The sequence below is a fragment of the Kogia breviceps genome, chromosome X (genome assembly GCF_026419965.1).
Source record: "Kogia breviceps isolate mKogBre1 chromosome X, mKogBre1 haplotype 1, whole genome shotgun sequence".
Classification (NCBI taxonomy): Eukaryota; Metazoa; Chordata; class Mammalia; order Artiodactyla; family Physeteridae; genus Kogia; species Kogia breviceps.
The window spans coordinates 17,652,237-17,674,720 of record NC_081330.1 but is presented as its reverse complement, the minus strand read 5'-3'; the positions used below and the strand labels follow the sequence as shown (position 1 = coordinate 17,674,720).

The 22,484-nt window shown below is 40.2% G+C and overlaps 1 protein-coding gene across 2 annotated transcripts; it reads right to left on the bottom strand.

The window, feature by feature from the left end:
• Positions 1 to 6,258: 6,258 nt before the first annotated feature.
• Positions 6,259 to 22,049, bottom strand: RAP2C (RAP2C, member of RAS oncogene family). 2 transcript variants are annotated; one of them, XM_059049953.2, is made up of 4 exons: positions 21,972 to 22,049; positions 19,547 to 20,367; positions 16,740 to 17,054; positions 6,259 to 8,716 (listed from the first exon to the last, which is right to left on the bottom strand). In XM_059049953.2, exons 2-3 carry the CDS (start codon positions 19,817 to 19,819, stop codon positions 16,776 to 16,778), a joined length of 552 nt encoding a protein of 183 aa, XP_058905936.1. In that variant the 5' UTR covers positions 19,820 to 20,367; positions 21,972 to 22,049; the 3' UTR covers positions 6,259 to 8,716; positions 16,740 to 16,775. The 2 variants fall into 2 exon arrangements, with proteins under 2 accessions (XP_058905936.1, XP_058905935.1); XM_059049952.2 differs by lacking the exon at positions 21,972 to 22,049 and adding an exon at positions 20,517 to 20,728.
• Between the last annotated feature and the right edge of the window lie 435 nt (positions 22,050 to 22,484).

Below are 22,484 nucleotides of genomic sequence, written 5' to 3'. Positions count from 1 at the left end.
TGTCTTTGGGGGGGGGGAGACAGATATGTAAATGGATAAATGTGAAATAATGTGATAAGTACTCACTGGGCGCTGTCAAGGCAGGAAGAGGAAGAGAGAAACAAATGAATGTCTCTGCCTGAGGGCAATGAGACAGAAGTCAGGGATCCGCGGAGATGAGGTATGAGTTACGTCCTGAAAGATGAGTAGAACTCTCTAGAGGGAGGAGATTTGGGGAGAGTGTACCGCACATGATGGGAATAGCTCCTGCAAAGGCATGGAAATGTGAGTGAACAGGGCTTGTTTGGGAACCAGCAAGAAGTTTGGGGTCGTGGGGACCGGAGATTAGGTTACGAAAGGAGGCATAGAAAAAGATGAGGTTGGAGACGTAGGCCAAGTTGGAATGTGAACTCCCTTGTTTAGGGCAGTGGATCCTGGAGAGTCATGAGAGAATTTTAAGCTGAAGAATGTGATATGAGCAGATTTGTGAGTCGAGTCCCTATCTTAGGCCATATTAATTTATCACCATCTCTTCATTTTGTGAAGAGATCCTGATTTTGCCCTATTAGGGCACTTGTTCTTTCTCGTTTATATGATTGCAGTGGTCTAACAGGTCTCCCTGCCCCAGAATCCCCTTCCAATTTATCCTCCACTTTGGCATCATTCTAAAACATCTATCCATTCCTGCCATTGTCCTGCTGCAGCCTGCCAGTGGCTCCCCATCGCTGACAGGAAGCATCTTTAAATGCCCAGTAGGCAGGCAAGACCCTTGTAATCCAGCCTGTGCTGCTTTCCAGCCTCATCTGTCATCCCTCCTTCCCATCCTTTTTCCAGCCTGCCCCTTTTGCTATCCTTGTTAACTAGAGGACTCCCAAGACCACCAGGCACGTTTGGGGCTCCACATCTCTTCTCATTCTCCTCCCACAAAGTCTATCTGAAATGCCCTTACTGCAAACTTCTCCTTAGCTTTCAAGAACCAACTTGTAAGGCAAGTCCTTTCGACCTTCCCTTGACCCCCTACAGGGAGAACAAACCCCACTTCCAGTTACTTTCACTCTAAGCATCTTTGCTGCAAGCATTTTTTGCCATTTAACTAATTTGCTGTAAGGCAATTTTGCCCTGAAGGATTAAAAACACTGGTTGACAGTTTTTGGTTTGACAGTTTGGTTCCAACTAGTTGCGATGCATTTCCTCCAATTAGTGATGTTATTGATGGCTTTATGGAGCTGACAGATGATGGATGATAATTTGCACCGAGTTAGTTTCTTATTTTGAAACACACTGTATTGGAGGAGAAAGAGGCCAAGGGCCTCAAAGGCGCAGACTTGGACCTGAATTTCCCATAGAACTTTGGGATGTCTATCAAGGGACACGTGACAACATGCCAAGAACACACAACAGTGTACAGGCTTTCACAACACAATACAGAGCTCTGTTTTGTTTTGTTTTTGTTTTTAATATTTATTTGGCTGTGCCAGGTCTTAGCTGGGGCACGCAGGATCTTCGTTGCAGCATGCGGGATCTTTAGTTGCAGCATGCGAGCTCTTAGTTGCAGCATGTGGGATCCAGTTCCCTGACCAAGGATCGAACCCAGGCCCCCAGAATTGGGAGCGTGGAGTCTTAGCCACTGGACCACCAGGGAAGTCCCCAGAGCTCTGTTATGGATATGTATCCTAGCATTTGAAAATTGATACCTCTCTTAATGAAGGAAGACATTTTAGCAAAAAAGAAAAAGTTCAATGCCAAACGAGGAGAGGAATCAACAAGTTTAAAAAAAGGAAAAAATACTATGAACAGAAGACTTGGAAGACAAGTACTTACACACAACCCACAAAATAAAATCAGTTATTTTTGTAGTATTGACGTGAATCTACACACATTTAAAATGCTTTCTTGTATTTTGTATTTTGCAATAGTCTTTTTAATTTTGTTATTCATTTTTCATGCTTTATTATGTTGTCTTTAATGTCCCTCTTTTATTTTTCATTATTTTATCTTTTAGGGCAAAACTGCCTACATCCAATTAGTTATGTGGTGAAAATGTGGTCCTTTTATTTTTGTTATTTATTTTTCATGTTTCATTATGTCCTTCTCAATGTCCCTCTTTTATTTTTCTTTATGTTATCTTTTATGGCAAAATTATCTTACGGCCAGTTAGTTATGCAGCAAAAATGTTTGTGGCAAAAATGCTTATGGCAAAGATGCTTATGATGAAAATACTGGATACACAAATCCTTTCCCTTCTCTGGGCTCCCTGGCATCTGATACATGCTGATATTAGAGCATACAGCATATTGCCTCATAATTATTGCTCGCAGGGCTGTCTCCGAGGCTGGAATGTAAGCTCCACCAGGGGATAAGGTCATATCACATTCCTCTTGTAAACTCAGCTCATAGCACAGTGCCTGGCATATACATAGAAGCTCAGTTAAATGAAGTTAAATAAAGGTGTTGATTTTCTTGTCCCTTTTTTGTCTGGAATAGTTATCTTCCCCACCAAGCAACTATTTACTGTCAAATGGATATCACTCTTTTCTGAGTCGCATTTCCATTCCTAGGTCACTGAAAATATTCTTTTTAGCCAGCTGGAGAGCCAAAGGCCTGCAGCTCAGACTTCTCTTGGGTTAGAGAACAAGGGCTTCGATTGCCATGCCATAGTGGTCAGAAGACTCAAGCATCCACCAGGCTCAGCTTGTAACCAAGCAGCATGATAAAGCCTTGTATTTGCCATTTAAATGTCCACACCCACCATTTACTTCTATATATTTTGGGGCCTGAGCAAAGGGCCAAAACACTTGTAGAGATATCTTGGGGGCATGGCATAATGTCTATGCCTTGGTTGGGATTTTTCTAAGGGTAACCATGCAAGTGTTCAAAAGAGGGACTGCAGGAAACCAGAGAAAACGATGCCCACTTGTATAAGGAATTCCCAAGGCTCCCTCCGAAACAGTGAACCCCCAAACTGGGATTTACTGAAGGGTCAGAACCCCCAGAGATCCTTACATTTCTTAACTACAGACTTCACACCTGTCCACTTTCAAGGTCCAAGTAAAAGTTCAGATGGGCTTAAGCCCCTCGCTCCCTCACATCCCCCTTCCAAACTTTAAAGCTTACAGCAGCTGGTAGGAGCTTCAAACTACTAAGTCCAGGGCATTCTCTGAGGCTTACAGCGTGAGTAAAAGTATCTAGAGCCTCAGGAGCCAATTCCTGGAGGGCTTTCTGGGGCATCTGGGAGTCTCTGGTTACACGGCAGACTGCACAGATCATTGATATTGAAGCACATACATGGGACTAACATCTGGAGGATAACCTGACCTTGGTTTAAGGCCAACCTGAAAATGTCTCCAACTACTGGTGTCAATGGATTTGGAGACTGAATCTTGGTGTTGGGGGAACCAGAGTAAAAAATCTTTACTTCCATTAGTTTTATTACTCATAAAACTATCTTATGGAAAGAAGGGAGGGGGCAGGGTAGGACTTTGGTTACATGGGGTACAAGTTAATTGGTAGGTACGATGAAGGAATGGGGACAAGGATTAAAGGAAAGGCCAAGGAGATGACTGTAGGGGTGTAGGCGGGGAATCACCTGAGATTTTTGCAGAGAGAATAGGAATTATTGCCTCATTAAGGGGAACTATTTGAGAGGTTGGGGGACCCAGTGTGAACATTTCTCTGACTTGTCTAAGAATGAGGCTGGGACAGGTCTGGGTCAGCTTCGAAATCTACTGGAGAGGAAATCCAGGCATGAGCAGCAAATACTCTTTCTTGACTGTATTCTCCTCCCTAGATTCTGGGGGAATTTAATCTTAGACTCAAGGCCCTTCCATCCATATTTACAGTACGCCTGTATGGACCATCTCTTTATGGTATACATTTCTCTTGAAAGTGAGTTTAGAAACAAATTACTTCTCTCATAAACAAAAACAGAAAGCAAAACAAAGGAGAAAAAAAAATCAACTTAGTGCTGCAGAGGATGAAGGAAGGTGGAGGAAGAAAATGCATTTCCCACACTACGTGCTATAAATGAAAACAACCAGTAGGAAATGGCAGAGTTAGAGTTTTCTAAAGAGTGAACACCCATCTGCCATACTGGTTCTGTGATTATAATTTCATAAAATATTTATTGAGCACCTATAACACACTAGAGGTAAGAAGTGACTTAGGCAAGGCCCTACCTTCAAGGAGCTCATAGTCTATGGAGGAAAACTTATGAATGGGTCCTGTACAATGACAGGACCATTGAGTTTGTGAATGGGGCAGCCTGGGCCATAGAGAGTAATGCCTAAGCACTGAAGTAGGTCTGTTTGCTGACAAAGGATGTGTCTGGGATCAACTGCACTTCTGGTCCTCCATTCAAACGCTAAGTTTAGGTAGAAAAAGGGTGCAGCTGAGCTCTGCAATGGATTCAGGATACAGCTGCTAAATCTAACTATAGTCCTTTTGGCACTGCTAACTGGGCTGGATTCTGCCTGGCGACCAAAGACTGCCAAATCCTGATTTAAGACATTGACTTTCCAAAGAAAAATAGCTATAATGAAAATAGCTTATGTCTTACATAAACTCTTAGCAATATAACAAACACATTACCTTTAAATAGGACCCATAGTATTTTGTTACATATGAACTGTCACACTGACTCAAAACAGTTATTTCTTGCTGTGTGTCTTTTGTGCTGTTTCCATGAGCTTATAACTTTTTGTGTGTGTGTGGTACGCGGGCCTCTCACTGTTGTGGCCTCTCCCGTTGCGGGGCACAGGCTCCGGACGCACAGGCTCGGCGGCCACGGCTCACGGGCCCAGCCGCTCCGCGGCATGTGGGATCCTCCCGGACCGGGGCACGAACCCGCGTCCCCTGCATCGGCAGGCGGACTCTCAACCACTGCGCCACCAGGGAAGTCCCATGAGCTTATAATTTTAACAGCACATATTTGACACGACCCAATGATGAATTAATTTTAAGACTTGTCCCAAAGTACCCTCCTCAACATTTTAATCATTTGACTTTGCCTTTATGATCTTAAGTCACAACTTTCCTGAGCTTTGGTTTCATCAACAACAAATTGGGGACAATAAAGTCCAAGACACCAGATAGCTGTAAGGTTCAAATGAGATAAATATATGTGAAAGCAGGAGCCTATCTGAAAAACTGTCCCTGTTTTAAATCTGAACGAGAAGTCTTACAGTCTTGGATACTGACCCATGCAAGCTGCTATGTCCTGGAGGATGAATCTTCTCTCCAGATGAGAACATGGGAAGGGCAGAAAAGGTGAAGATATAAAGGTGACCTGGCTGTGACAGAGTACCCTACTGATACGGCTCATCGGGCATTCACCCTACTCCATCCTCTCTCTCTGTTATTCACTCGGTTAAAAATGTTGACCTTGCTGGATGAGGGATGCTACTCCTTCAGTAGAAAAAAAAGGGGAGGGGCTCTGAAGTCATGAGAGCCTTCCTTGTAGAAAAGGGCTTTTGAACTTGAAGGACAGCATCTAGTATGGCATATATGGGGTATTTAGAGCCCAACTAAAGACTGATAATCGATGGTAATAAACAACAAAATATCTTCTGTATGTAATGACACAGGTATATAAATCTGCCCATTTTTACAATTAAAAAAATCCAGTCCATAATATATTTGGACAGACAGAACTGTCCAACTTCAAAGAAAACATGTGGCTTTAAAAAACATTGAGATTAAAACATCTATTCAGTTCAACAATTTAAAAACACTAGGTTAAGCAGTGAATTAAAGTGATTGGCAAAACCTTTCACTGGATAAAACAAAGTGATAATTGTGTTGAATTTTCTTAATTCATTATTTCAGAATTTAATTATATTGCTTAATATCATCTGAAAAGTCCTACACATGGACACTTCCCAGCCAACAGATTTGTAGCTGGGCCACTTTCTCCATTTGGGACAAGTCATATACATTATACATTTTTACCCATTATTTCTAATTTCTAATTTATTTATATGTTATTCAATTGATTAAATATTACATTTTAGGATATATCTCAGCTTTTCCCCATATATGCCAGAATGGTGACTAAGGACACAAGTGAACGTTTAACTTGTTTAAACATGTACTGCAATACACATTATCATTTCGATAAAAAGTAATGACTTTGAGTTATGAGATTTACAAGTTAGCAAATAACAAGTAGTAATACAGCAAATAATTCAAGAAAACAACCTCAGTAATACAGATGTCTATTTTATTAAAAAAGTTACAAACAGGTGGACTGCAGGGTCGTCTTACAAAATGACAAGAATGAAATCTATTGGAAAAATTTTATTTTTACAAATCTTTATGTCATTGTTCAATGTCTGTACTTGTTATTCGAGACTTTTTACCTTTCATTGATAAAGTTACAGTACATTAGATCCATGATAATAGGTTACATGATTTTATTTGCAGAGCCCTACTGCAGTGATTTGAACAACTCCTAAACAGATGCCACAGTAAAGATGAGACATATATTGCATTTAATATTAATTTATTATCCTAATAAGCAACTTGACATGCAATCTATTGAGGAAGCTAAAATAACTTTTGGTCCCTTTTCTTAAAATGTGCTGGAGAAACCACCTTTAAATCACTTTCCCCTGATTCCTGATTCCTGTGATCCTAAGTGAATTCAAGTTAAACTTGCTGCTGAGGTCAGTGACAGAGAGAGCGAGAGCGAACGAGAAGGAGAGCGAGCGAGAACGAGCGAGCGAGAGAATGGGAACTATCCATAGGAAAGAAACACTGTATTAAAAAAAATCCATCTGCAGAAAACTTAAATCATTATGAATGATTTGATTCCTTTAGAATTTCACAAAGCTAATAAAGATGAACCACAATCACTTAACCTACTTTGAACTGAGTGTTTGGTTTTAAGTTTGGTGTTAAAGTGCAAACTTAAATTAGGTATTCATTTCAAGCAGTTTATAAATAAGAAACAAAGTTTCAATTGCCTCCACCCTTACAATCTCACCATAAAATTCAAAATCTAAAATCAAGAGTTCACTTTGAGGGAATTTGATCAGGAATCAAATGCAACACGATTTTAAAAAAGGAAATCAAAGTTTAATTAATTTCTACGCAATAATTAATGGTCATGCTGACCAATAAATCACATGAATGTAGATAACACTTTATTTGAACATCACACACAATATAAATTTAAAATTGCCACACCCTTCCAAAAACCATCACTGCATATATTAGAGCTTTCCTTGACAAAGTTATTGAGCTATTATTATAGATCAAAAGTATAGTTTTGGTTTTTTTTGTTTTGTTTTATTTAGAAGCATGTTCAAATGACTAAAGCTGGGCTCCTAAAATCGAGAACTTTGGTGCAGTAGGTGAGCTGCAGTTATTAACTTCTGCAAATTAAAAGCACACAACTAAAACCAAATAAAAACCCAACAACAAAATACTGTCAAACTTACAAAATTTTTAAATCATTGCTAGAAAAAGCGCTCGTCATGATGTTAAAACTGAACCACAAGATTACTCTTTATAAGTTTTCTTTCTGCTTCTATACCTGTGTTACTGTTAAAATGTTCAAGTATTCAGACAAAATGTGCTGATTAGGTAAACAACATGGAAGGCAATGGCTATTAGAAGCACATTTGCAAAAAAACAAACAAACAAAAAAAACAAAACGCCCAGAGACTTGGCGCTATCCTCCCTCCTGTTACACAGATTTTTGTCTCTACTACAAACATGCTTCTTGAGAAATAACTAAAAAGCAATTGTGATAGTGCAAGAAAACTTTAACAAATATTGCTTTAAACTATTACTCAGAAAGACAAATATTAAGAACTAGAAACTGTATATGATTTTATTTGAATTTAATTTTACATGTGCAGAAGTCTACTAGATGTCAATTACAAGCCTGACAGGCAAAGCTGAGCTATCTCTGTTTAGGTATACAATTAATTTACCATGGATACAATATCCCTCTTCAAAGGCATTGCTAAGTAGGTCATAACTAAATTTAGAACTTCACAGAAAGGAAAATGTTACTGCTGCAATTTGATGCTGTAAATGAGATTAACACATGTGAAAACCTAATGGAATCAAATGCTTAACTCTTCAGCTAAATGCTCTACAGTCAATTTCAAATATCAATTGTAACTTTCAGAACATTTTAATTACAAAAACACATCACAAACTGCACTTGAAGAAAAGGGATATTCCATCCATACAGGTAAAATGTGATCTTCAGTTTCTTTTTACAACACTGCCACACGTAAACAAAGGCTCAAAGTATTAACCAACCATTTAAAGGAGAAAGATTTTACAAATAGAATGAAGCACTGGTGCGAGGTAATATACAGAAGTAACCATTTGTTTAAGGCTCAATTTTTCTCCATTATAACTTTCTTTTAAAAGGCATTGAGTAGGTAATACTGAGTTTGAGTATTTAATAAATACAAGTTGAGAAACTGATTAAAGAAATCAATTAAAATATTAAAAATTAATTCTTGCATATTAGCCATCAATAAGAACTTAGAAAGCTACAAAAGGACTGATTGATAAAGAACAGATTTTAAACATATGGTAAACGTGCTAAGCATTCCTGTTTAAGGTCAATGGATCTTGAAGGCCAAAGACCTTATGCACTTAATTAGATGTATGGCAACATGCTGTAATAGAGACAGGTTTACCAAGGCTCAGTTCTGCAACCCAGGTTGTAAAGTTCTCCAAAGCAGCATCTGTGCAAATTTCCTCTGAGTTTTATCTGCAATTAAGATTAAAATGTCATTAAAATGTAGAAATATAGATTACAGTTTAAAATGAAAACACTGACAACAGATCTCTATACACATGCAAGTGGTACCAGAATCGTAAAGTGGAATTTCACTGTGTTCCCCATAAATTTAAGCAAAAATAATTTTCTGTGGTCCAAAAGAATCATTAAATTTTAGCAACACTATAATGATGCGTTGGATGGAATATACTGTAACTTTTATTTTTAAAAATATTATATTTTGTAAAATATACAATATTAAAAATGTTATTACGTGTTTAAAAGATCTTACAGTGTAAAAGTGGCAAATGTCACTTCTACTTTGAATTTGATCTCTTCACGTTTTTAACGGGAAATAGTATTAGAATTAAACGTATACTGATTATGAACTAACTTGACAATATGCAAAACTTCAAAAGTTAGGGTTTTTTTGAGATTTTTAAAATAAGAAAATGTAATTCAATCAAGGTCTAGCTATCAAGCATCTACTAGGTACCCCGACTTGGGTTAGATGCTAGGTGACAGCAGTAGTTCAAATTTCCCACTTTGGCTCGCCCTCTTCGGTACATCCTCCCAACCATAAAAGCTTCTCCTATGGTTGAGATTTCTCAGTCTCTGCTCTTACAATTGGTAGACTTCCGCCCTCCTAATTAATACCAGGGGGAAAAAAGTCTATCATTCAGACACAATGTCTTCTAAATATGCTGGATCACCAAAGTGCTTCTAGGGGAATGGAATTACATTTTCTAGTGTAAAAGATTAAAATTGTTAAATAAAGCCAGAAACAAAGAGTAGAATAGCAACTAGGAAACAATGCCAAGTGAAACCAACTTAAGATCATCTTGGGGCTCTACCAATGTTTATACATGCATAATTTTAATTTCATTTGACAGCTACACATCTATTCGCGTTCAAAGAGCCTGAGAGAACTCTTTATTAGCAGCTATATCACAAAAATGATAAGTTTTAAAGAACGTCTCTCCACTCATTATTATTGAAATTCTGCCACCTAAACACATTAGGAAAAACAGAACAAAAGTTTGCCTCTTTAGAAATTATTAAAGAAAATTTTTTCTTCCAATTAAAATTAAGACTTTCTTTGCATTAACGCAAGTTGTTAATTAGGACACTGGTTATTTAAGCTTGGGCAAGTCCAGTTTCCTCAACATTAAAATAAGGATAAAAATCCTTTCCTGACAGGGTTGTGGTAAACATTACGTAAGGTACTATGTGAAAGCACCTTACATGTCAAATGTCAGGTAACTTTTTTATTTCTCAACTGTGTTATAAATTTCTAGAAGACCGGGATTATGCCTTTGATATCCAAATTAAAGACCTTTATATTTTTATTTTTTAGCCTCATTTCAATTTTTATACCTATTTGAACACAACAGTATTTCACTATATATTCAGTTCATTGTGAGGACTCTTTTTCAGATCAGACTTTCGTCAATTAATATGAATTAGTAAGTTGACTATAAATTTTAACTCACATTTTTCAAAATAAACAATTATAAAGAGTTTAGGATTTCCAAATATGAATATGTCTCTTAAATAGGGAAGACTTGGATGATTTAATAGTTCAGGCATTCTCTGAAATCAAATTGAGGAAGTAGTAATTATTTCTAGCCAAAATAAACATTAAGAATACATACCAGCTTATTAACCATAATCTACATTAAATAAAACGTGATAAATGCATTATTTCCCACCCTCTAAAAACCTGGTTAATACTTGGTCTATCCACATTCCACAGGATGACAATACTCCAGTGAAATCAAGAGACATAGATAAATCCCGGGTCAGATTCAACAGTATTAATATGAGGTATACCATTAAACAAAGTATTAATACCAACTACTTTTCAAGAGAGTAATAAATTTTAATTCTCTGCAGTCATAAATTCTGAGGCAAAAGCTTGCATTAAGCCAAAAGTACAGTCTCTCTCAGATTAGAAGTTCACTGAATGCAAAATGTAAATGTTACTGCTCCACACTGTGAAAGCAAAATTTTCAGTGTACTAACAACTCTTATTCATTTAAAAAACATTCCAGAAGTTTTAAAGGCAGCTGGTCAAAGTCATACTTTTTAGCTCCCAGGATATCACATCCAGACACACTGCAAAAGTATAACATGCTACTTTGTGAGATAGAACACAAGTGATCCTTGTCCTTACTCTCAAGTTTCCAGCAAGACACCCAACAAATCTGAACTCTGGAAGCTTCTGCTCAAATTCTTGCTTAACTGGTTTCACTTTTCCACTTTTTTCTAATTAGATTTTGTTAGGAAAGAATTTTTTAAAATCTCAAACAACAGTCCAAAGCTTTTGCTCAGGAAATTATGAAATAGGGTCTCCCAAGTGGGATAAATTGGTACACGAGAGTACCAAACACAGAACTGAAAGAACAAAGATCATTATTTATGTCAGCGTGAAGAGAAAGGGAGACTCTTGATTCAAGACTAGCACATCATTTCACGTGGCAGCAGAATGCCTGGGATATTAACAAAGGCTCCTAAAAGGCTTAGCAGTTTATGAATGCCTTTCTAGCTTAGCTGGATTTAGCATTTCTAAACACAATGGCATTTACTAGCATTCTTTTTAGCAAATATAAATGTGCAACCATAATCAATTTTAACTTTTTCCAGTTTTATACATACGATATTCTGGGGACTTAACCAAAGGCACTTTTTTAAAAAATAAATTTCGTTTCACATTTTTTACTTGGCATTTTCATATCCAAGTTAAATATTAATTATATTAGCAAAGCACCAGGCTAGAATTCTGTTGATAGAGTTGTTTTCTGTCAAATATCTCGCTTGTTTCTCCACTGTAATTTGCGTAACACTCATGAAGCTTATTACGGGGTGGAGTGAGAGAACCAGGGTCATTAAAAGTGCTCATCTGTCACCCATTAAACATAGACAGCAGAAGCTGAACCTATGGCATAGAATCCTCAAGCGGAAGGTGAACCGGGCTTTAAGGAGAACATGCACACTCAAAGTTTACAGTAAACCCAGGGTAAAAAGGAAGAGCGATTTTTCTTGCGTCCTAGACCTAAAATCTCTAAGTTTAAATGAATATGATGAATTCAATTCTGAGATCTCAAGCAGTATGATCGTGCCCCCTGATAATCAGCAGCAGTGCGAGCCCAACGATCCCATCCTGGCTGCTAGCTTTGAATTAAACCAGGTAGGGCACTGCTTCCCTCAACTCTAAATTGCTTTTTCTGAATCCCATACTCCTAAGACTGTGGCTAATCAAAGGAATTTGGGAGTATGTTTTTAGTAGGATAAGTTTTTCCAACAGCTGACAGGATTTAAGTTTTTCTTGGTGATATTATCTTCTGGATTTTAGAATTCCACTGAGAAGTACTCCCACGAGGAGAATCTTTCCTGAAGTATGGCTAGAATACTTCCTCAGTGGCAATTCGCCAACTCCATGATGCAATTTTTGTTAATTCTACTGATGGCTCATTCTAAGCTAGAGAGGTAAAAGAGTAAAAGTGAATGGCTCAAATGGGAGCCGCAAGAGGGAGGAGATATGGGAACATACGTATATGTATAAGTGATTCACTTTGTTGTAAAGCAGAAACTAACACACCATTGTAAAGCAATTATGCTCCCATAAAGATGTTAAAAAAAAAAAAAAGCCTAATCTTGAGGTTAAAAGGAAGCAGTTAAAGTGGGAACAGATACACAAAGAGTCATTCTAATCACAGACACCTCCACACCCAGAGCAGGTCTAACTAGGCACCTATCCACCCTGAATAGTCCCAAACCATGAACCTTGTGGGGGTCAGCGAAGGTCTGGGAGAATTAGTGGGCAGAAAGGACAAGGCAGCTCTGTTCTCCCCTTTTCCCCCAGGTCCATTGCAGATCTATATGGTACACACTATCCCAAGGAATACTTTCTCCTCCACTCGGGGCCGCTGTGTCACAGGCTCCATCCTGGCTCACTATGTGAACTGGATGACAAATGAGCATTTAAAGTAAGCTATTTTCTCCAAAGTGATAAGCAAGATAGGGCAGGGGGGAAAAAAGGAAGTATCTATCTAAACTGTAACTTCAACAATAGAATTCCACTCCAGTGTTTTACTGATATTATTAATATTTAACTTGGATACGAAAATGCCAGCATTTTAAAGTACAAAATGTGATTTAATGTTCATGATTTCCCCCTCACACCTGCTAAATCCCCGGCATATCATATCTAATTAAAAGCTGGAAAAAAAGATTAGAAACAATTCTGATTCCACATATTTATTTATTTTTTAAAAAACCTGAAAATGCGAATCAATTCCACTGTGTCTAGAAATAGTAAGGCCAGCTAGACTAAAATGACATTCATAGATGGCTCAGCCCTTCAGGAGCCTTTGTTAACATCCCGGGCATTCTGCCGCCACGTGAAATGATGTACTAGTCTTGAATCAAGAATCTCCCTTTTTCTTCGGGCGGACATATATAATGAACTGAGGCTGACATAAATAATGATCTTTGTTCTTTCTGTTTCATTCCCGGTGTTTGGTACTCTTATGCACCACTTACTCTCGTTGAGACAACCCGTCCATAATACACGGAGAAAAATAGGATAAAATCCTGCAGGAGACCTTCAAGCTGTAGTAAAGAACACCTTCTTTTATTCCTGTTTTTTTTTTTTTTAAAAAAAAAAAAACAATAATAATTTCTGTCAATACTGGACTGAGATACAGGAATCCTTGAAAAAATAATCTTTAAAAAAATTCTATTTGCCAAAAGAGTATTTACCAAATGATCGCATTTAAGGAATAACTTTACTGTACTTCCCTAACAGAATATTTTTAGGATATTATTTTCTTTCTTTCTGGCATTCCCTCTGTTCGGAAGTCACCTCTACCCCTCCCCCCATCCACTCAAATCCTACCCATTCTTCAAGGCCTGACTCAAATGCTACCGTTGCCCAGTTCCTCTAAATCAGTGGTTCTTAACCAGGGGCAATTTTGTCCCCCAGGAGGCGATGTCTGGAAATATTACTGTTCATCACAACAGAGGGGTGGGGGGAACGCTCTTGGCATCCAGTAGGTAGAGGCTAGGGATGCTGCTAAACATTCAGCAATGCACAGGATGGCCCCTACAGCAGAGTCCTGAATGTTGAGAACCTGCTCTAACTGAACGTGGTCTCTCCTTTCCCTGAAACCCCACAGCACTGTTATTTACTTCTTTTATAGTATTATGAGATTATTAACAAAACACTCATCATTCTCAATGACAGTATCTCACAACAGTCAAATGTCAACTATTTACACCAATACAGGGGAACGATGATACAGTTAATAAAACCGAGACAGGGCTGCAACACTGACCTGGGTTTCTATTATACTTCTGCTGCACAGTAAATGAAGTCCCTCAAAGCAGTTGATGGCAGGTTCCTCGGGTCAGTAAGGAAACCAGCCACGAAAGCAGTGCATAAGGAATCTGGCATTGCTTCCAAACTTACAGTAAGATTACTGCCAGTGGGAGGGTGAAAGGTGAGGAAACAATCCTGGGAGCCATGCAGATAAACAGGTGTTGGGCAACAGACTGGTGACTCAAATTCAAGAGTGGTAAGAACTAAATGTGAGGAATTATCAGAAGTAATGCTTAGAACGTTAATGTATTTTCCCTTTCAATTAAGAGAAACCAACTCACAACAATCACAGTTCTTCTGACTTACTTGAGTCTTACTATCTCTAATTTGAACAAGGTACTCTTCTAAATATTAAGGACAAACATTTCCCAAATCACCTTTATTCGTCTAAGTTTGATCTTCAATCTAAATCTGGGACTGATAGACTTCAGAGCTCTATGACTCAAGCTACAGGACTCAGAATCCATCACCTATTTTTTCAAATAAATAGTAAGCAAGCACAACCACAAACTTTATGGACCTCCAATTACAGATACCTGTGCACATCAGTTCAATTTTATTTGATAGCAAAAAAACCCACTGCATATAGTGTGCTTTGTTCTCAAAGATCTTGGTCAGGGGAACTCCCTATAAACATTTTCAGAAATCCAGCTGGTTAGATATTTTATTTCAAGACTCACACCTTCAATTGTGTATTCTGCTTATATAAACCAAACAAAAACTACACAGGCAACTTAACCCATTATTATAAAAATGAGCAATTACTGTTATTAATATTTTCTGATTTCAGTACCTTAGTTAACAAAAAATATAAACATAGTTTCCTTGAGATATTAAAAAGTGTACTTAGTCATTCTGGTAGGTAACCAAACAGATTAAAAGCAAGTTAGATCACAAAAGCTGCAAAATGAAATAAACTCAGAAATAACTCAGAATAAGAAATCTTTAAAAATAGCTTTAGACATTACTCATTTGCCAATTTCACTAAGACAGTGGCCCTCTACATGTGAGACCAATTTTATTCCGTTTCCTTCCTATAGCTGTTTACATTAATGACGGAAAAAAACTGGGAACATTTTGCAGGAGCTGGGTAATCTTTTATAAAGATGATAAAACTAAAATGCATACACTTACGTCATTTGCCTGGTTAAAAGTGTCAGATAGAGAAGAAGAGCATAATGGTAAAGATGCGACCCCACACAGAACTTGCTCAAACTTGAAGCTGGCTTACAATTTAAGAAGAGACATTGTTGTGTCAAGAACCCTGGACTCAATCACCTACATAGGCCTGTTCCTGCCTCAAAAAACTATACTGCAAGTGTGATGCTATCAACAAAAACATATGCTGGGCTACAGTCTGCACAGTGACACTCTATGATAACGGATGGAGCTAGGTATAAGACAATAAATGTGTTTTCATCTCATTCTGGTGTGCTCAAAAACTGATGAGTGAAAGCATTTTGAATAAAGCACTGTTGTCATCCTTCATTTTCAAAGATGACACTAGCTGACAGAAGATCTTGTCTGAAAAGATAAATTAGGGACTGTTAGTCTTTTCTCCAGGGAGCACATATAAAGCCAGACCTTTGATTAGGAATCATCTCTGCGATCTGAAATGACTGTTGCCATTTGACACTGCCTCTTAGACTTGAGGTCAGTCTTGGCTCAAAACAATCAATTCCATTCCTGATATTGTCAGGCTAGTCTGGCATTTTCTGTGGTTTCTCAGTCATCCAGGATATTTGTTGTCTTATCTTATAATCTAAGTATTATTGTCTAAGTGAGACTATCTGCCCAATTACAATCTAGATTAAAAGATCATGACATGAATAAAATAATCTCATTTTAAATGCTCAGTAAGTTTTATATAACCTTACTTTTCCAAAAACACATTCATTAAATAAAGCTTTATTAATTTATTTAGCCCAGTGAAAGGTTTGAAGATTTTATTATTGTTCTTATTAACTCCATTATTTATTAAACTGAATACATATTTTCCTAGGCTTGGGATTGTCCGTTCTAAACACATCACAGATGATTTCACCAGATTCTCATCTGGACCATATATTCATAATGAAGTCAAGGTACATTGTGGCACTATAATTTATTATTATCAGAGGTCACTTAAGTCCCTCCAGTGCAAGGTGCAGATGAACTTGATTAAATAATCATCCTGTAAATCTAGCACTTGGGTGATTAGTAAATTGATGATTTCAATTACAGCAGCTCTCCAGCCCAGAAAAGAAAAGCATAGATAACACAAAACTAATCATCTTCTCAAATTATTACTGGATGCTCTCCCATGCATTTTCGATGCTACATCACCAAAACAGGGAAAAGGTGTATCATCCTTTAACTTACCCCATCCCAAAGGAATGTTTCCAGAGAGAGAAGAAGCGTAAGTCGCTTTACAAAACAAATCTTGGTGATGGGAATACAGGCAATTTCTTACCTTCATTTTACTAATCTGTATTTTTTTTCTATTTTCTACATTGAATGTTGACTATTTTGCGCCAAGGGAAATATTATTTTTAAAATAAAGAAATTTAAGGTAGCACAATGTGTATTATTAGTATTACCCAGCTTTTTGTTCCACTTGACCAAAAACATAAGGTTCCATCAACAACTAACCTGCTCGGTATGGCCATGATTGAGGTTATCTTTTTTTTACTGGACAACGCAAGTTGTACAACACTGATCTTGCTTCTCGGGCAGGGAAGAATAGTTCATTTGCCTGACGATCTCGGCAAAAAGTTCATCCACCATTGATTTACTTTTTGCCGATGTCTCCATGAAAGGACAGCCCCATTCTTGAGCCAGAGCTCTGCCTTCTGAAGACATAACCTCTCTTTCTGGTTCCAGATCCACTTTATTTCCTACTAGGATCAGTGGGACTTTTTCATATCTCTTCACTCTGACAATCTGATCTCTCATTGGCTTGATATCCTATGTAAACAGTCACAAAGAGAAAGAAAAAAAATTATGCTATTTGCATAACCATAAAAGAAATATTGCAATATTGCAAGAAGTCATCCTTCAGTAAGTAGAGAAAGCTGAATCCAAAATAAAACCACACACCCAAATAGAGAAAATGTCATTTTCTCCATTGAAGTAGGAACTAGATAATTTCCACAGACCCTACCTGCTGGATTTCTGTCAAGAATATAAAATATAGGTTGCACACTAACTTCAGGACTCACTTAATCACTTCTCTCCCTCAGTCGATACTGATTTAAAATTCCCAAATATGATGAATCCATCTGTACAAAAGGGTGTCTGGCCATGTCCTTAAACCTGCCGGCTTGTCATCACTCCTGATAACACCTGTTATCCTAGCACAGGATGGCAGCATCTATGCATTCCTAGCCATTTAGCAAGAGCGCTTGAGAGAAAGTGTTTTAGGTGGGAACAAAAACACTGCTTTGTGTCTAGAAGACCAAAGTTAAAACCAGATTCACACACTTCAATATTTCATTTTAAATGTTAACGGTGTGCCTTTATCCTCAAAATACACTTCAATGTTAGAAATTACAGTACACTAGTGAGCAGCTCCTGGGAGAGACAATGCAGGGGGGAGTCTGGGCGGGAAGAAGTCAAACTTTCCTTTGCCTATGTTTGGTTTTACAACTTGAATTTTCTCCCACATGTATTACTTTTTCTAAGTAATTACAATGAATTACAAAAGATAAGAGCCTTAACAATTCTCTAGGAGGGTGAACTTTGGGGGGGGGGCGGATAGTACTGATTTAAGACGTGTTACAGATTTAATACTAACATTACAGTTTTTTTGGATTTTTGTGTAACTTAAAAGATTTGACTTAAATATAACACATGTTTAATTTGAATAGTTACAGCGCACAGTATTCACTTGCAGGATGAAGGAAAAACAAGGGACTGAAAATTTACAAAAACATACAGTTATTTGATATTTGTAACAATTTTGTTTGATCACATATCAATTCAGTCTTCTAGGTTAAGCTTCTTTTCCCTGCGTCCTTATGGAAACACAAGTTCAGCTGAGAATCCAAATTTATGGCATTTGGGGCTTAAAAGAGTTTAAGTCTCCATTGAAATAATGGCAGTTTTTCACTCTCTATTTCTGTGTATAAAAGAAGTAGCTATAATGGATATCTTATGAAAAACCCTTCAAAAGACTGCCAGCCTCAAGAGAGTCAGCTAATAGAATAACAAATGTCCCAAGGATCCTTTAGAAAGAAAACGCCTGTCAAATAGCACCTTTAGCACATTGGTACTTTCTGGTGAAAAATGCTTTTATAACAGTAATGCTTTGGAATTTAAGCCTACATAAAATGAACTTTAGTTTGGTCACAATAACTTTATTTCATTTACCCATAACTTATTATCTTTAAAAGAAAAAACAATCCTGAAGTTGCTATATCTGGTTACTAGAAAAGCTCACTGTAGTACTTTAAGTTAAAATACTAAGAAAAGTGGAATTAGCATATTGGCTTGGGTAAAGCACTTAATGTCTCTTAAGTAAGCAACATTAGTGCATACCTTTAAATGCAAAAAAATATCCATTTCTTAAATCAATGGAGGTCAGTATAGCGGGTCAATATGAGGTTATTTATTTTCAAGGAATAAATAGCAACATTTATTGCATCTCTTAAAATAAGGTTAAACCTCCAGTCTGTCTTCCAGTGAAGGACACGACAGATTTTCCGAGGAAATTGGACCACCTCCAGTTCGGCCACCGGCCGGGGGTTAGAAATCTGCACTTGTTCAGTGTTCCCAGTTCCACACATTTTCTATAAATATTGTCAATGTTATCAGAAACGATTTGGATGAACTGCAAAAAAGGAGAGTCATTCTAGGTTTTTGTTCGTTATTAATTCTAGGTACTAGTCTTTTCAATTAGTAACTTCCCCTCACACGCCCCAAGTAAGTAAAATGCCTAGAAGGCAGGTCTTGAGTTCTTCATCTTGCAGCCCTAAGATTTATAAATCTGGCTGAGAGACTTGGCTGAGAACAGAGAGGGGGAGCGGGGAAGCAGACGCAGAGGAGTTATCTGTGCAACAGATAATCGGCTCCAAATAATTTTCCTTCTGAAGTGCTCTATTTGCCCGAGATTATCTTTTAAATGTTGTTTTGCTGAGTACATTAACCAAGACTTGTTGACTTGAACAAGCAACTTCAGAAGGCTATACAGTCCAGGCTAAATATACACAAGCTGACATTTCTTTTTCACTTCTCTTTCACTTAAAAATAACTTTAAAACATTTGTTGACGGTTGAGACTTTAGTCCTCTCTACAGAAACAACTCAATACTTTTCCGTGCCAGGAGTAACCTCAAAAATGCGCCATGTCTAACTTTCAAAAGCAAAACACAGTCATTTACGCACGGTGCAAGCAAACCAGAAGTAAATGTAGGATTACCACACCCCCTTCTAACAAATTACAAGACTTGGTTTGGTTACCTGAAAAGACTGTTGATTAACCAGACTATAAACCAGGATGAAACCTTGGCCGTTTTTGATGTAGAGATCTCTCATGGAGGCAAACTGCTCAGTTCCTGCGGTGTCCAGAATTTCCAGCACGGAGGGGGAAGAGTCCACTTCGATCTCTTTGCGGTAGAAATCTTCAATGGTGGGGTCATATTTCTCAATGAAAGTCCCAGTGACAAACTGCACAGTCAGGGCAGATTTGCCAACCCCTCCGCTCCCTAACACCACTACCTTGTATTCCCTCATGAGTCTCACCTTCCCCAACTCCTACCAGAGGAAGGGAAAAATTACACCCCGCTAGCTGCGGCGCGGCCCTGGGAGGCGGAAGGTGGGCGGAAATCTGCGAACCCGGGAGGAGAGTGCAGAGCAGCCGAGGGCCCAACGAGGGAAGAAGAGGAAGTTAAAGGAGGGGGAGGGGAAAGAGCGAAGTGTCGGGGTGGGTGGGGATGGGATGGTAATGCCCTTCCTATAGGAACTGAAGCCCAGGCAGGGGGCGTGGGGAGAGGGCGAGCCCGGAGCAGCCCGGAGTGGGGGGGGGGGGGAGGCGAGGCGCGCCCCCCGGAGGGAAGGGGTGGGCGCCGCAGGACCGACGGGGGCTCCCGCGGGAAGGCGGGCGTCGGAGGAGCCCGCGGCCGGGGGCTGCCCCGTACCCCTCCCCCGCCCTTCACACAAAGGGGCCCAAGGACCCCGCTTCCTGCTAGCGCCGCCGAGCCGGCCCGGGCCTGTGTGCTCTGCTCCAGTCTCTGCTGCCCGGACGGGTCTCTGGGCCGCGGCTCCCGCGGGCGTCGTCCGGCCTGTGATGGGGCGGGGAGAGGGCGCGCGTTACCCGCCGGACCCCCGCCCGACCCAGCCGGGCAGCCCGGCCGGCCGCCTCCCCTCCCGCCCCCCCCCCCCCGGCTCCCACCCGGACACGGCCACCGCCGCCAACACCGCCGCCGCTTACCCTGCCGTCCGCACCCGCCCGGCCGGCTCTGTCACGCCAAGGCCATGGCCATCGGCCGGCTCCTTGGTCTCACCGCCGCCCCTGCGCTGCGGCTCGCAGAGGGAAAAAGGGGCGGGGGCCGTCCGGCGGCGGCGGCAGCGGCGGCGGCCGCTGGGACTCCAGGCGAACCCACCTCTTTTTTTTCTCACCCCCCACCCCCCCCCACCGCACACACCCGGAAGGGTTTCCCTGACACACTGGTTGAGGTGCCCCAGTTCCCCGAGACTGGACGGGATCACTTCCGGTGGGGAAAGTCCCACCTCTCCGGGGCGAGCCGGGTGGCGCTGGGGCCGCGCCCTGCTGGGCGAGACGGCCGGGGGACGGTTTCGGGTCGGGGCTACGGCCTTGGCAAAGGGCCTCTCCCAGAACCTCCGGCGTCCTCCCTTTTTCCGCCCGGCTGCCCGCAGCTGCTGTTCCTGCTGCTGATGCTGCGGACAGTCCCACCCCGACCTCGCGGAAGCCTCTCTGCGTCTCAGCTGCCCCCAGCCCGGCCTGAGGACTCGATCCACTCTTGGCGGATCTAACGACCCGGAGAACGCCAAACATCTCCGGACTAGAAGCGGAAGGGAAAATAAAACAGCCAAGAAAGTTGATTCTCTTTGCTGGTATTCCTTCCACTTGACATTTTTCGAAGAAACGCGGGCAAACTAGCCTTCGACTTCGCTAATGGTTCTGATTTCCTCTGTGGTGTGTTTTATTTAGCCGTGCCTGACAAATAATTAAACACACACACGGTACTTTTATCATCTGGCAAATCTGCCTCGTCTCCATCAGCAAATGCCAAAGTCATTCCTTTCTTTCTTATCACCAGGCTCGGAAAACAACAGGATTAGAAGTAGACTTTACGGTACTCTAACTCAGCTTTGCCCCATTTTCGATTCCAACCGCTACGCAGCAGGGAAGCCTTGATTGGAAATTGTTTAGGCCAGCAGACTAACTTCTTTTGATCTTTTCATTATCTGCAGGCACAGCAATTTGCATGGCTGGCTCTTCCCCGTTAAAGTTTGTTTTAACGGCCATCCTTCACGGTCTTTGAAATTCAGAAGCAAAGGACTCCGGTTAAACCCACTAAGTTTCTATTTTTAGATAAAATTGGTACTTCTTACATATCTTTCCCTCTGCTAACTTTCTATTTGTAAACTTTGTGTCAGATCCACAGAGCCCCAGGGTCCCAGAAGCCTAGGTTATATTTTAGGCATGTCACTCCCTTTTTGATTCAGGCATGCACCCAGAAACCTGAGTCAGTGGCCAGTCGAGTTAAATTGACCCCAAATCCCCTTACTTGTAAGCCCTAATGGCTGAACTGTATAAATAGGTATTACCAAACCCAAACTGTTAGACATTAGACAGCAGGCAAATTACAGTAGTGTGAAGTCCCACTGTGTCTCTCCCTGAGTACTCCGCGATGTCACTTACAGTATCCAAAGGACAGTTTAGCTCAATTTCTCCTCAGCCTAGGGTTGGTGTCATCTGTCCCGCGAAGTCCCCAGCTCTGGCTCCAGCTGGCCTGAGTCCCACCTGATATCTGAGGCACTGCCCTCTGCTGGAAGAGGTTTGGTCTATGAATTTTGAGTCTCCTCGTAGGTCACTGCTCCTTCCACACGTGCTGTTGCCTGATTTGGAGCTCTGCTGCCCACCTCCCTGGCTAGCTGTCTCCAGACTGTCTGGGGGAATCCACAGCCCTGCACCAGCCCTGCTTGTAACTGAGTCTGGAAATTCCTCTTCTGATCCAGCAATCAGTGCTGAGCAATTGTAGCAAGTCTCTGCTGTTACTAAACTGGCAAAACAGGGTGCCCTTCTTGTGGAGGTGGTCCCACCTGTTGGCCACTCTAATATGAATGTGTTGGCCAAAGTATTTTGGAGAGAATTCTTCGTTTCTCCCCGCAGGGAAACATACTCCTACCCTCGGTACAGAGTCCGACTGGGTCA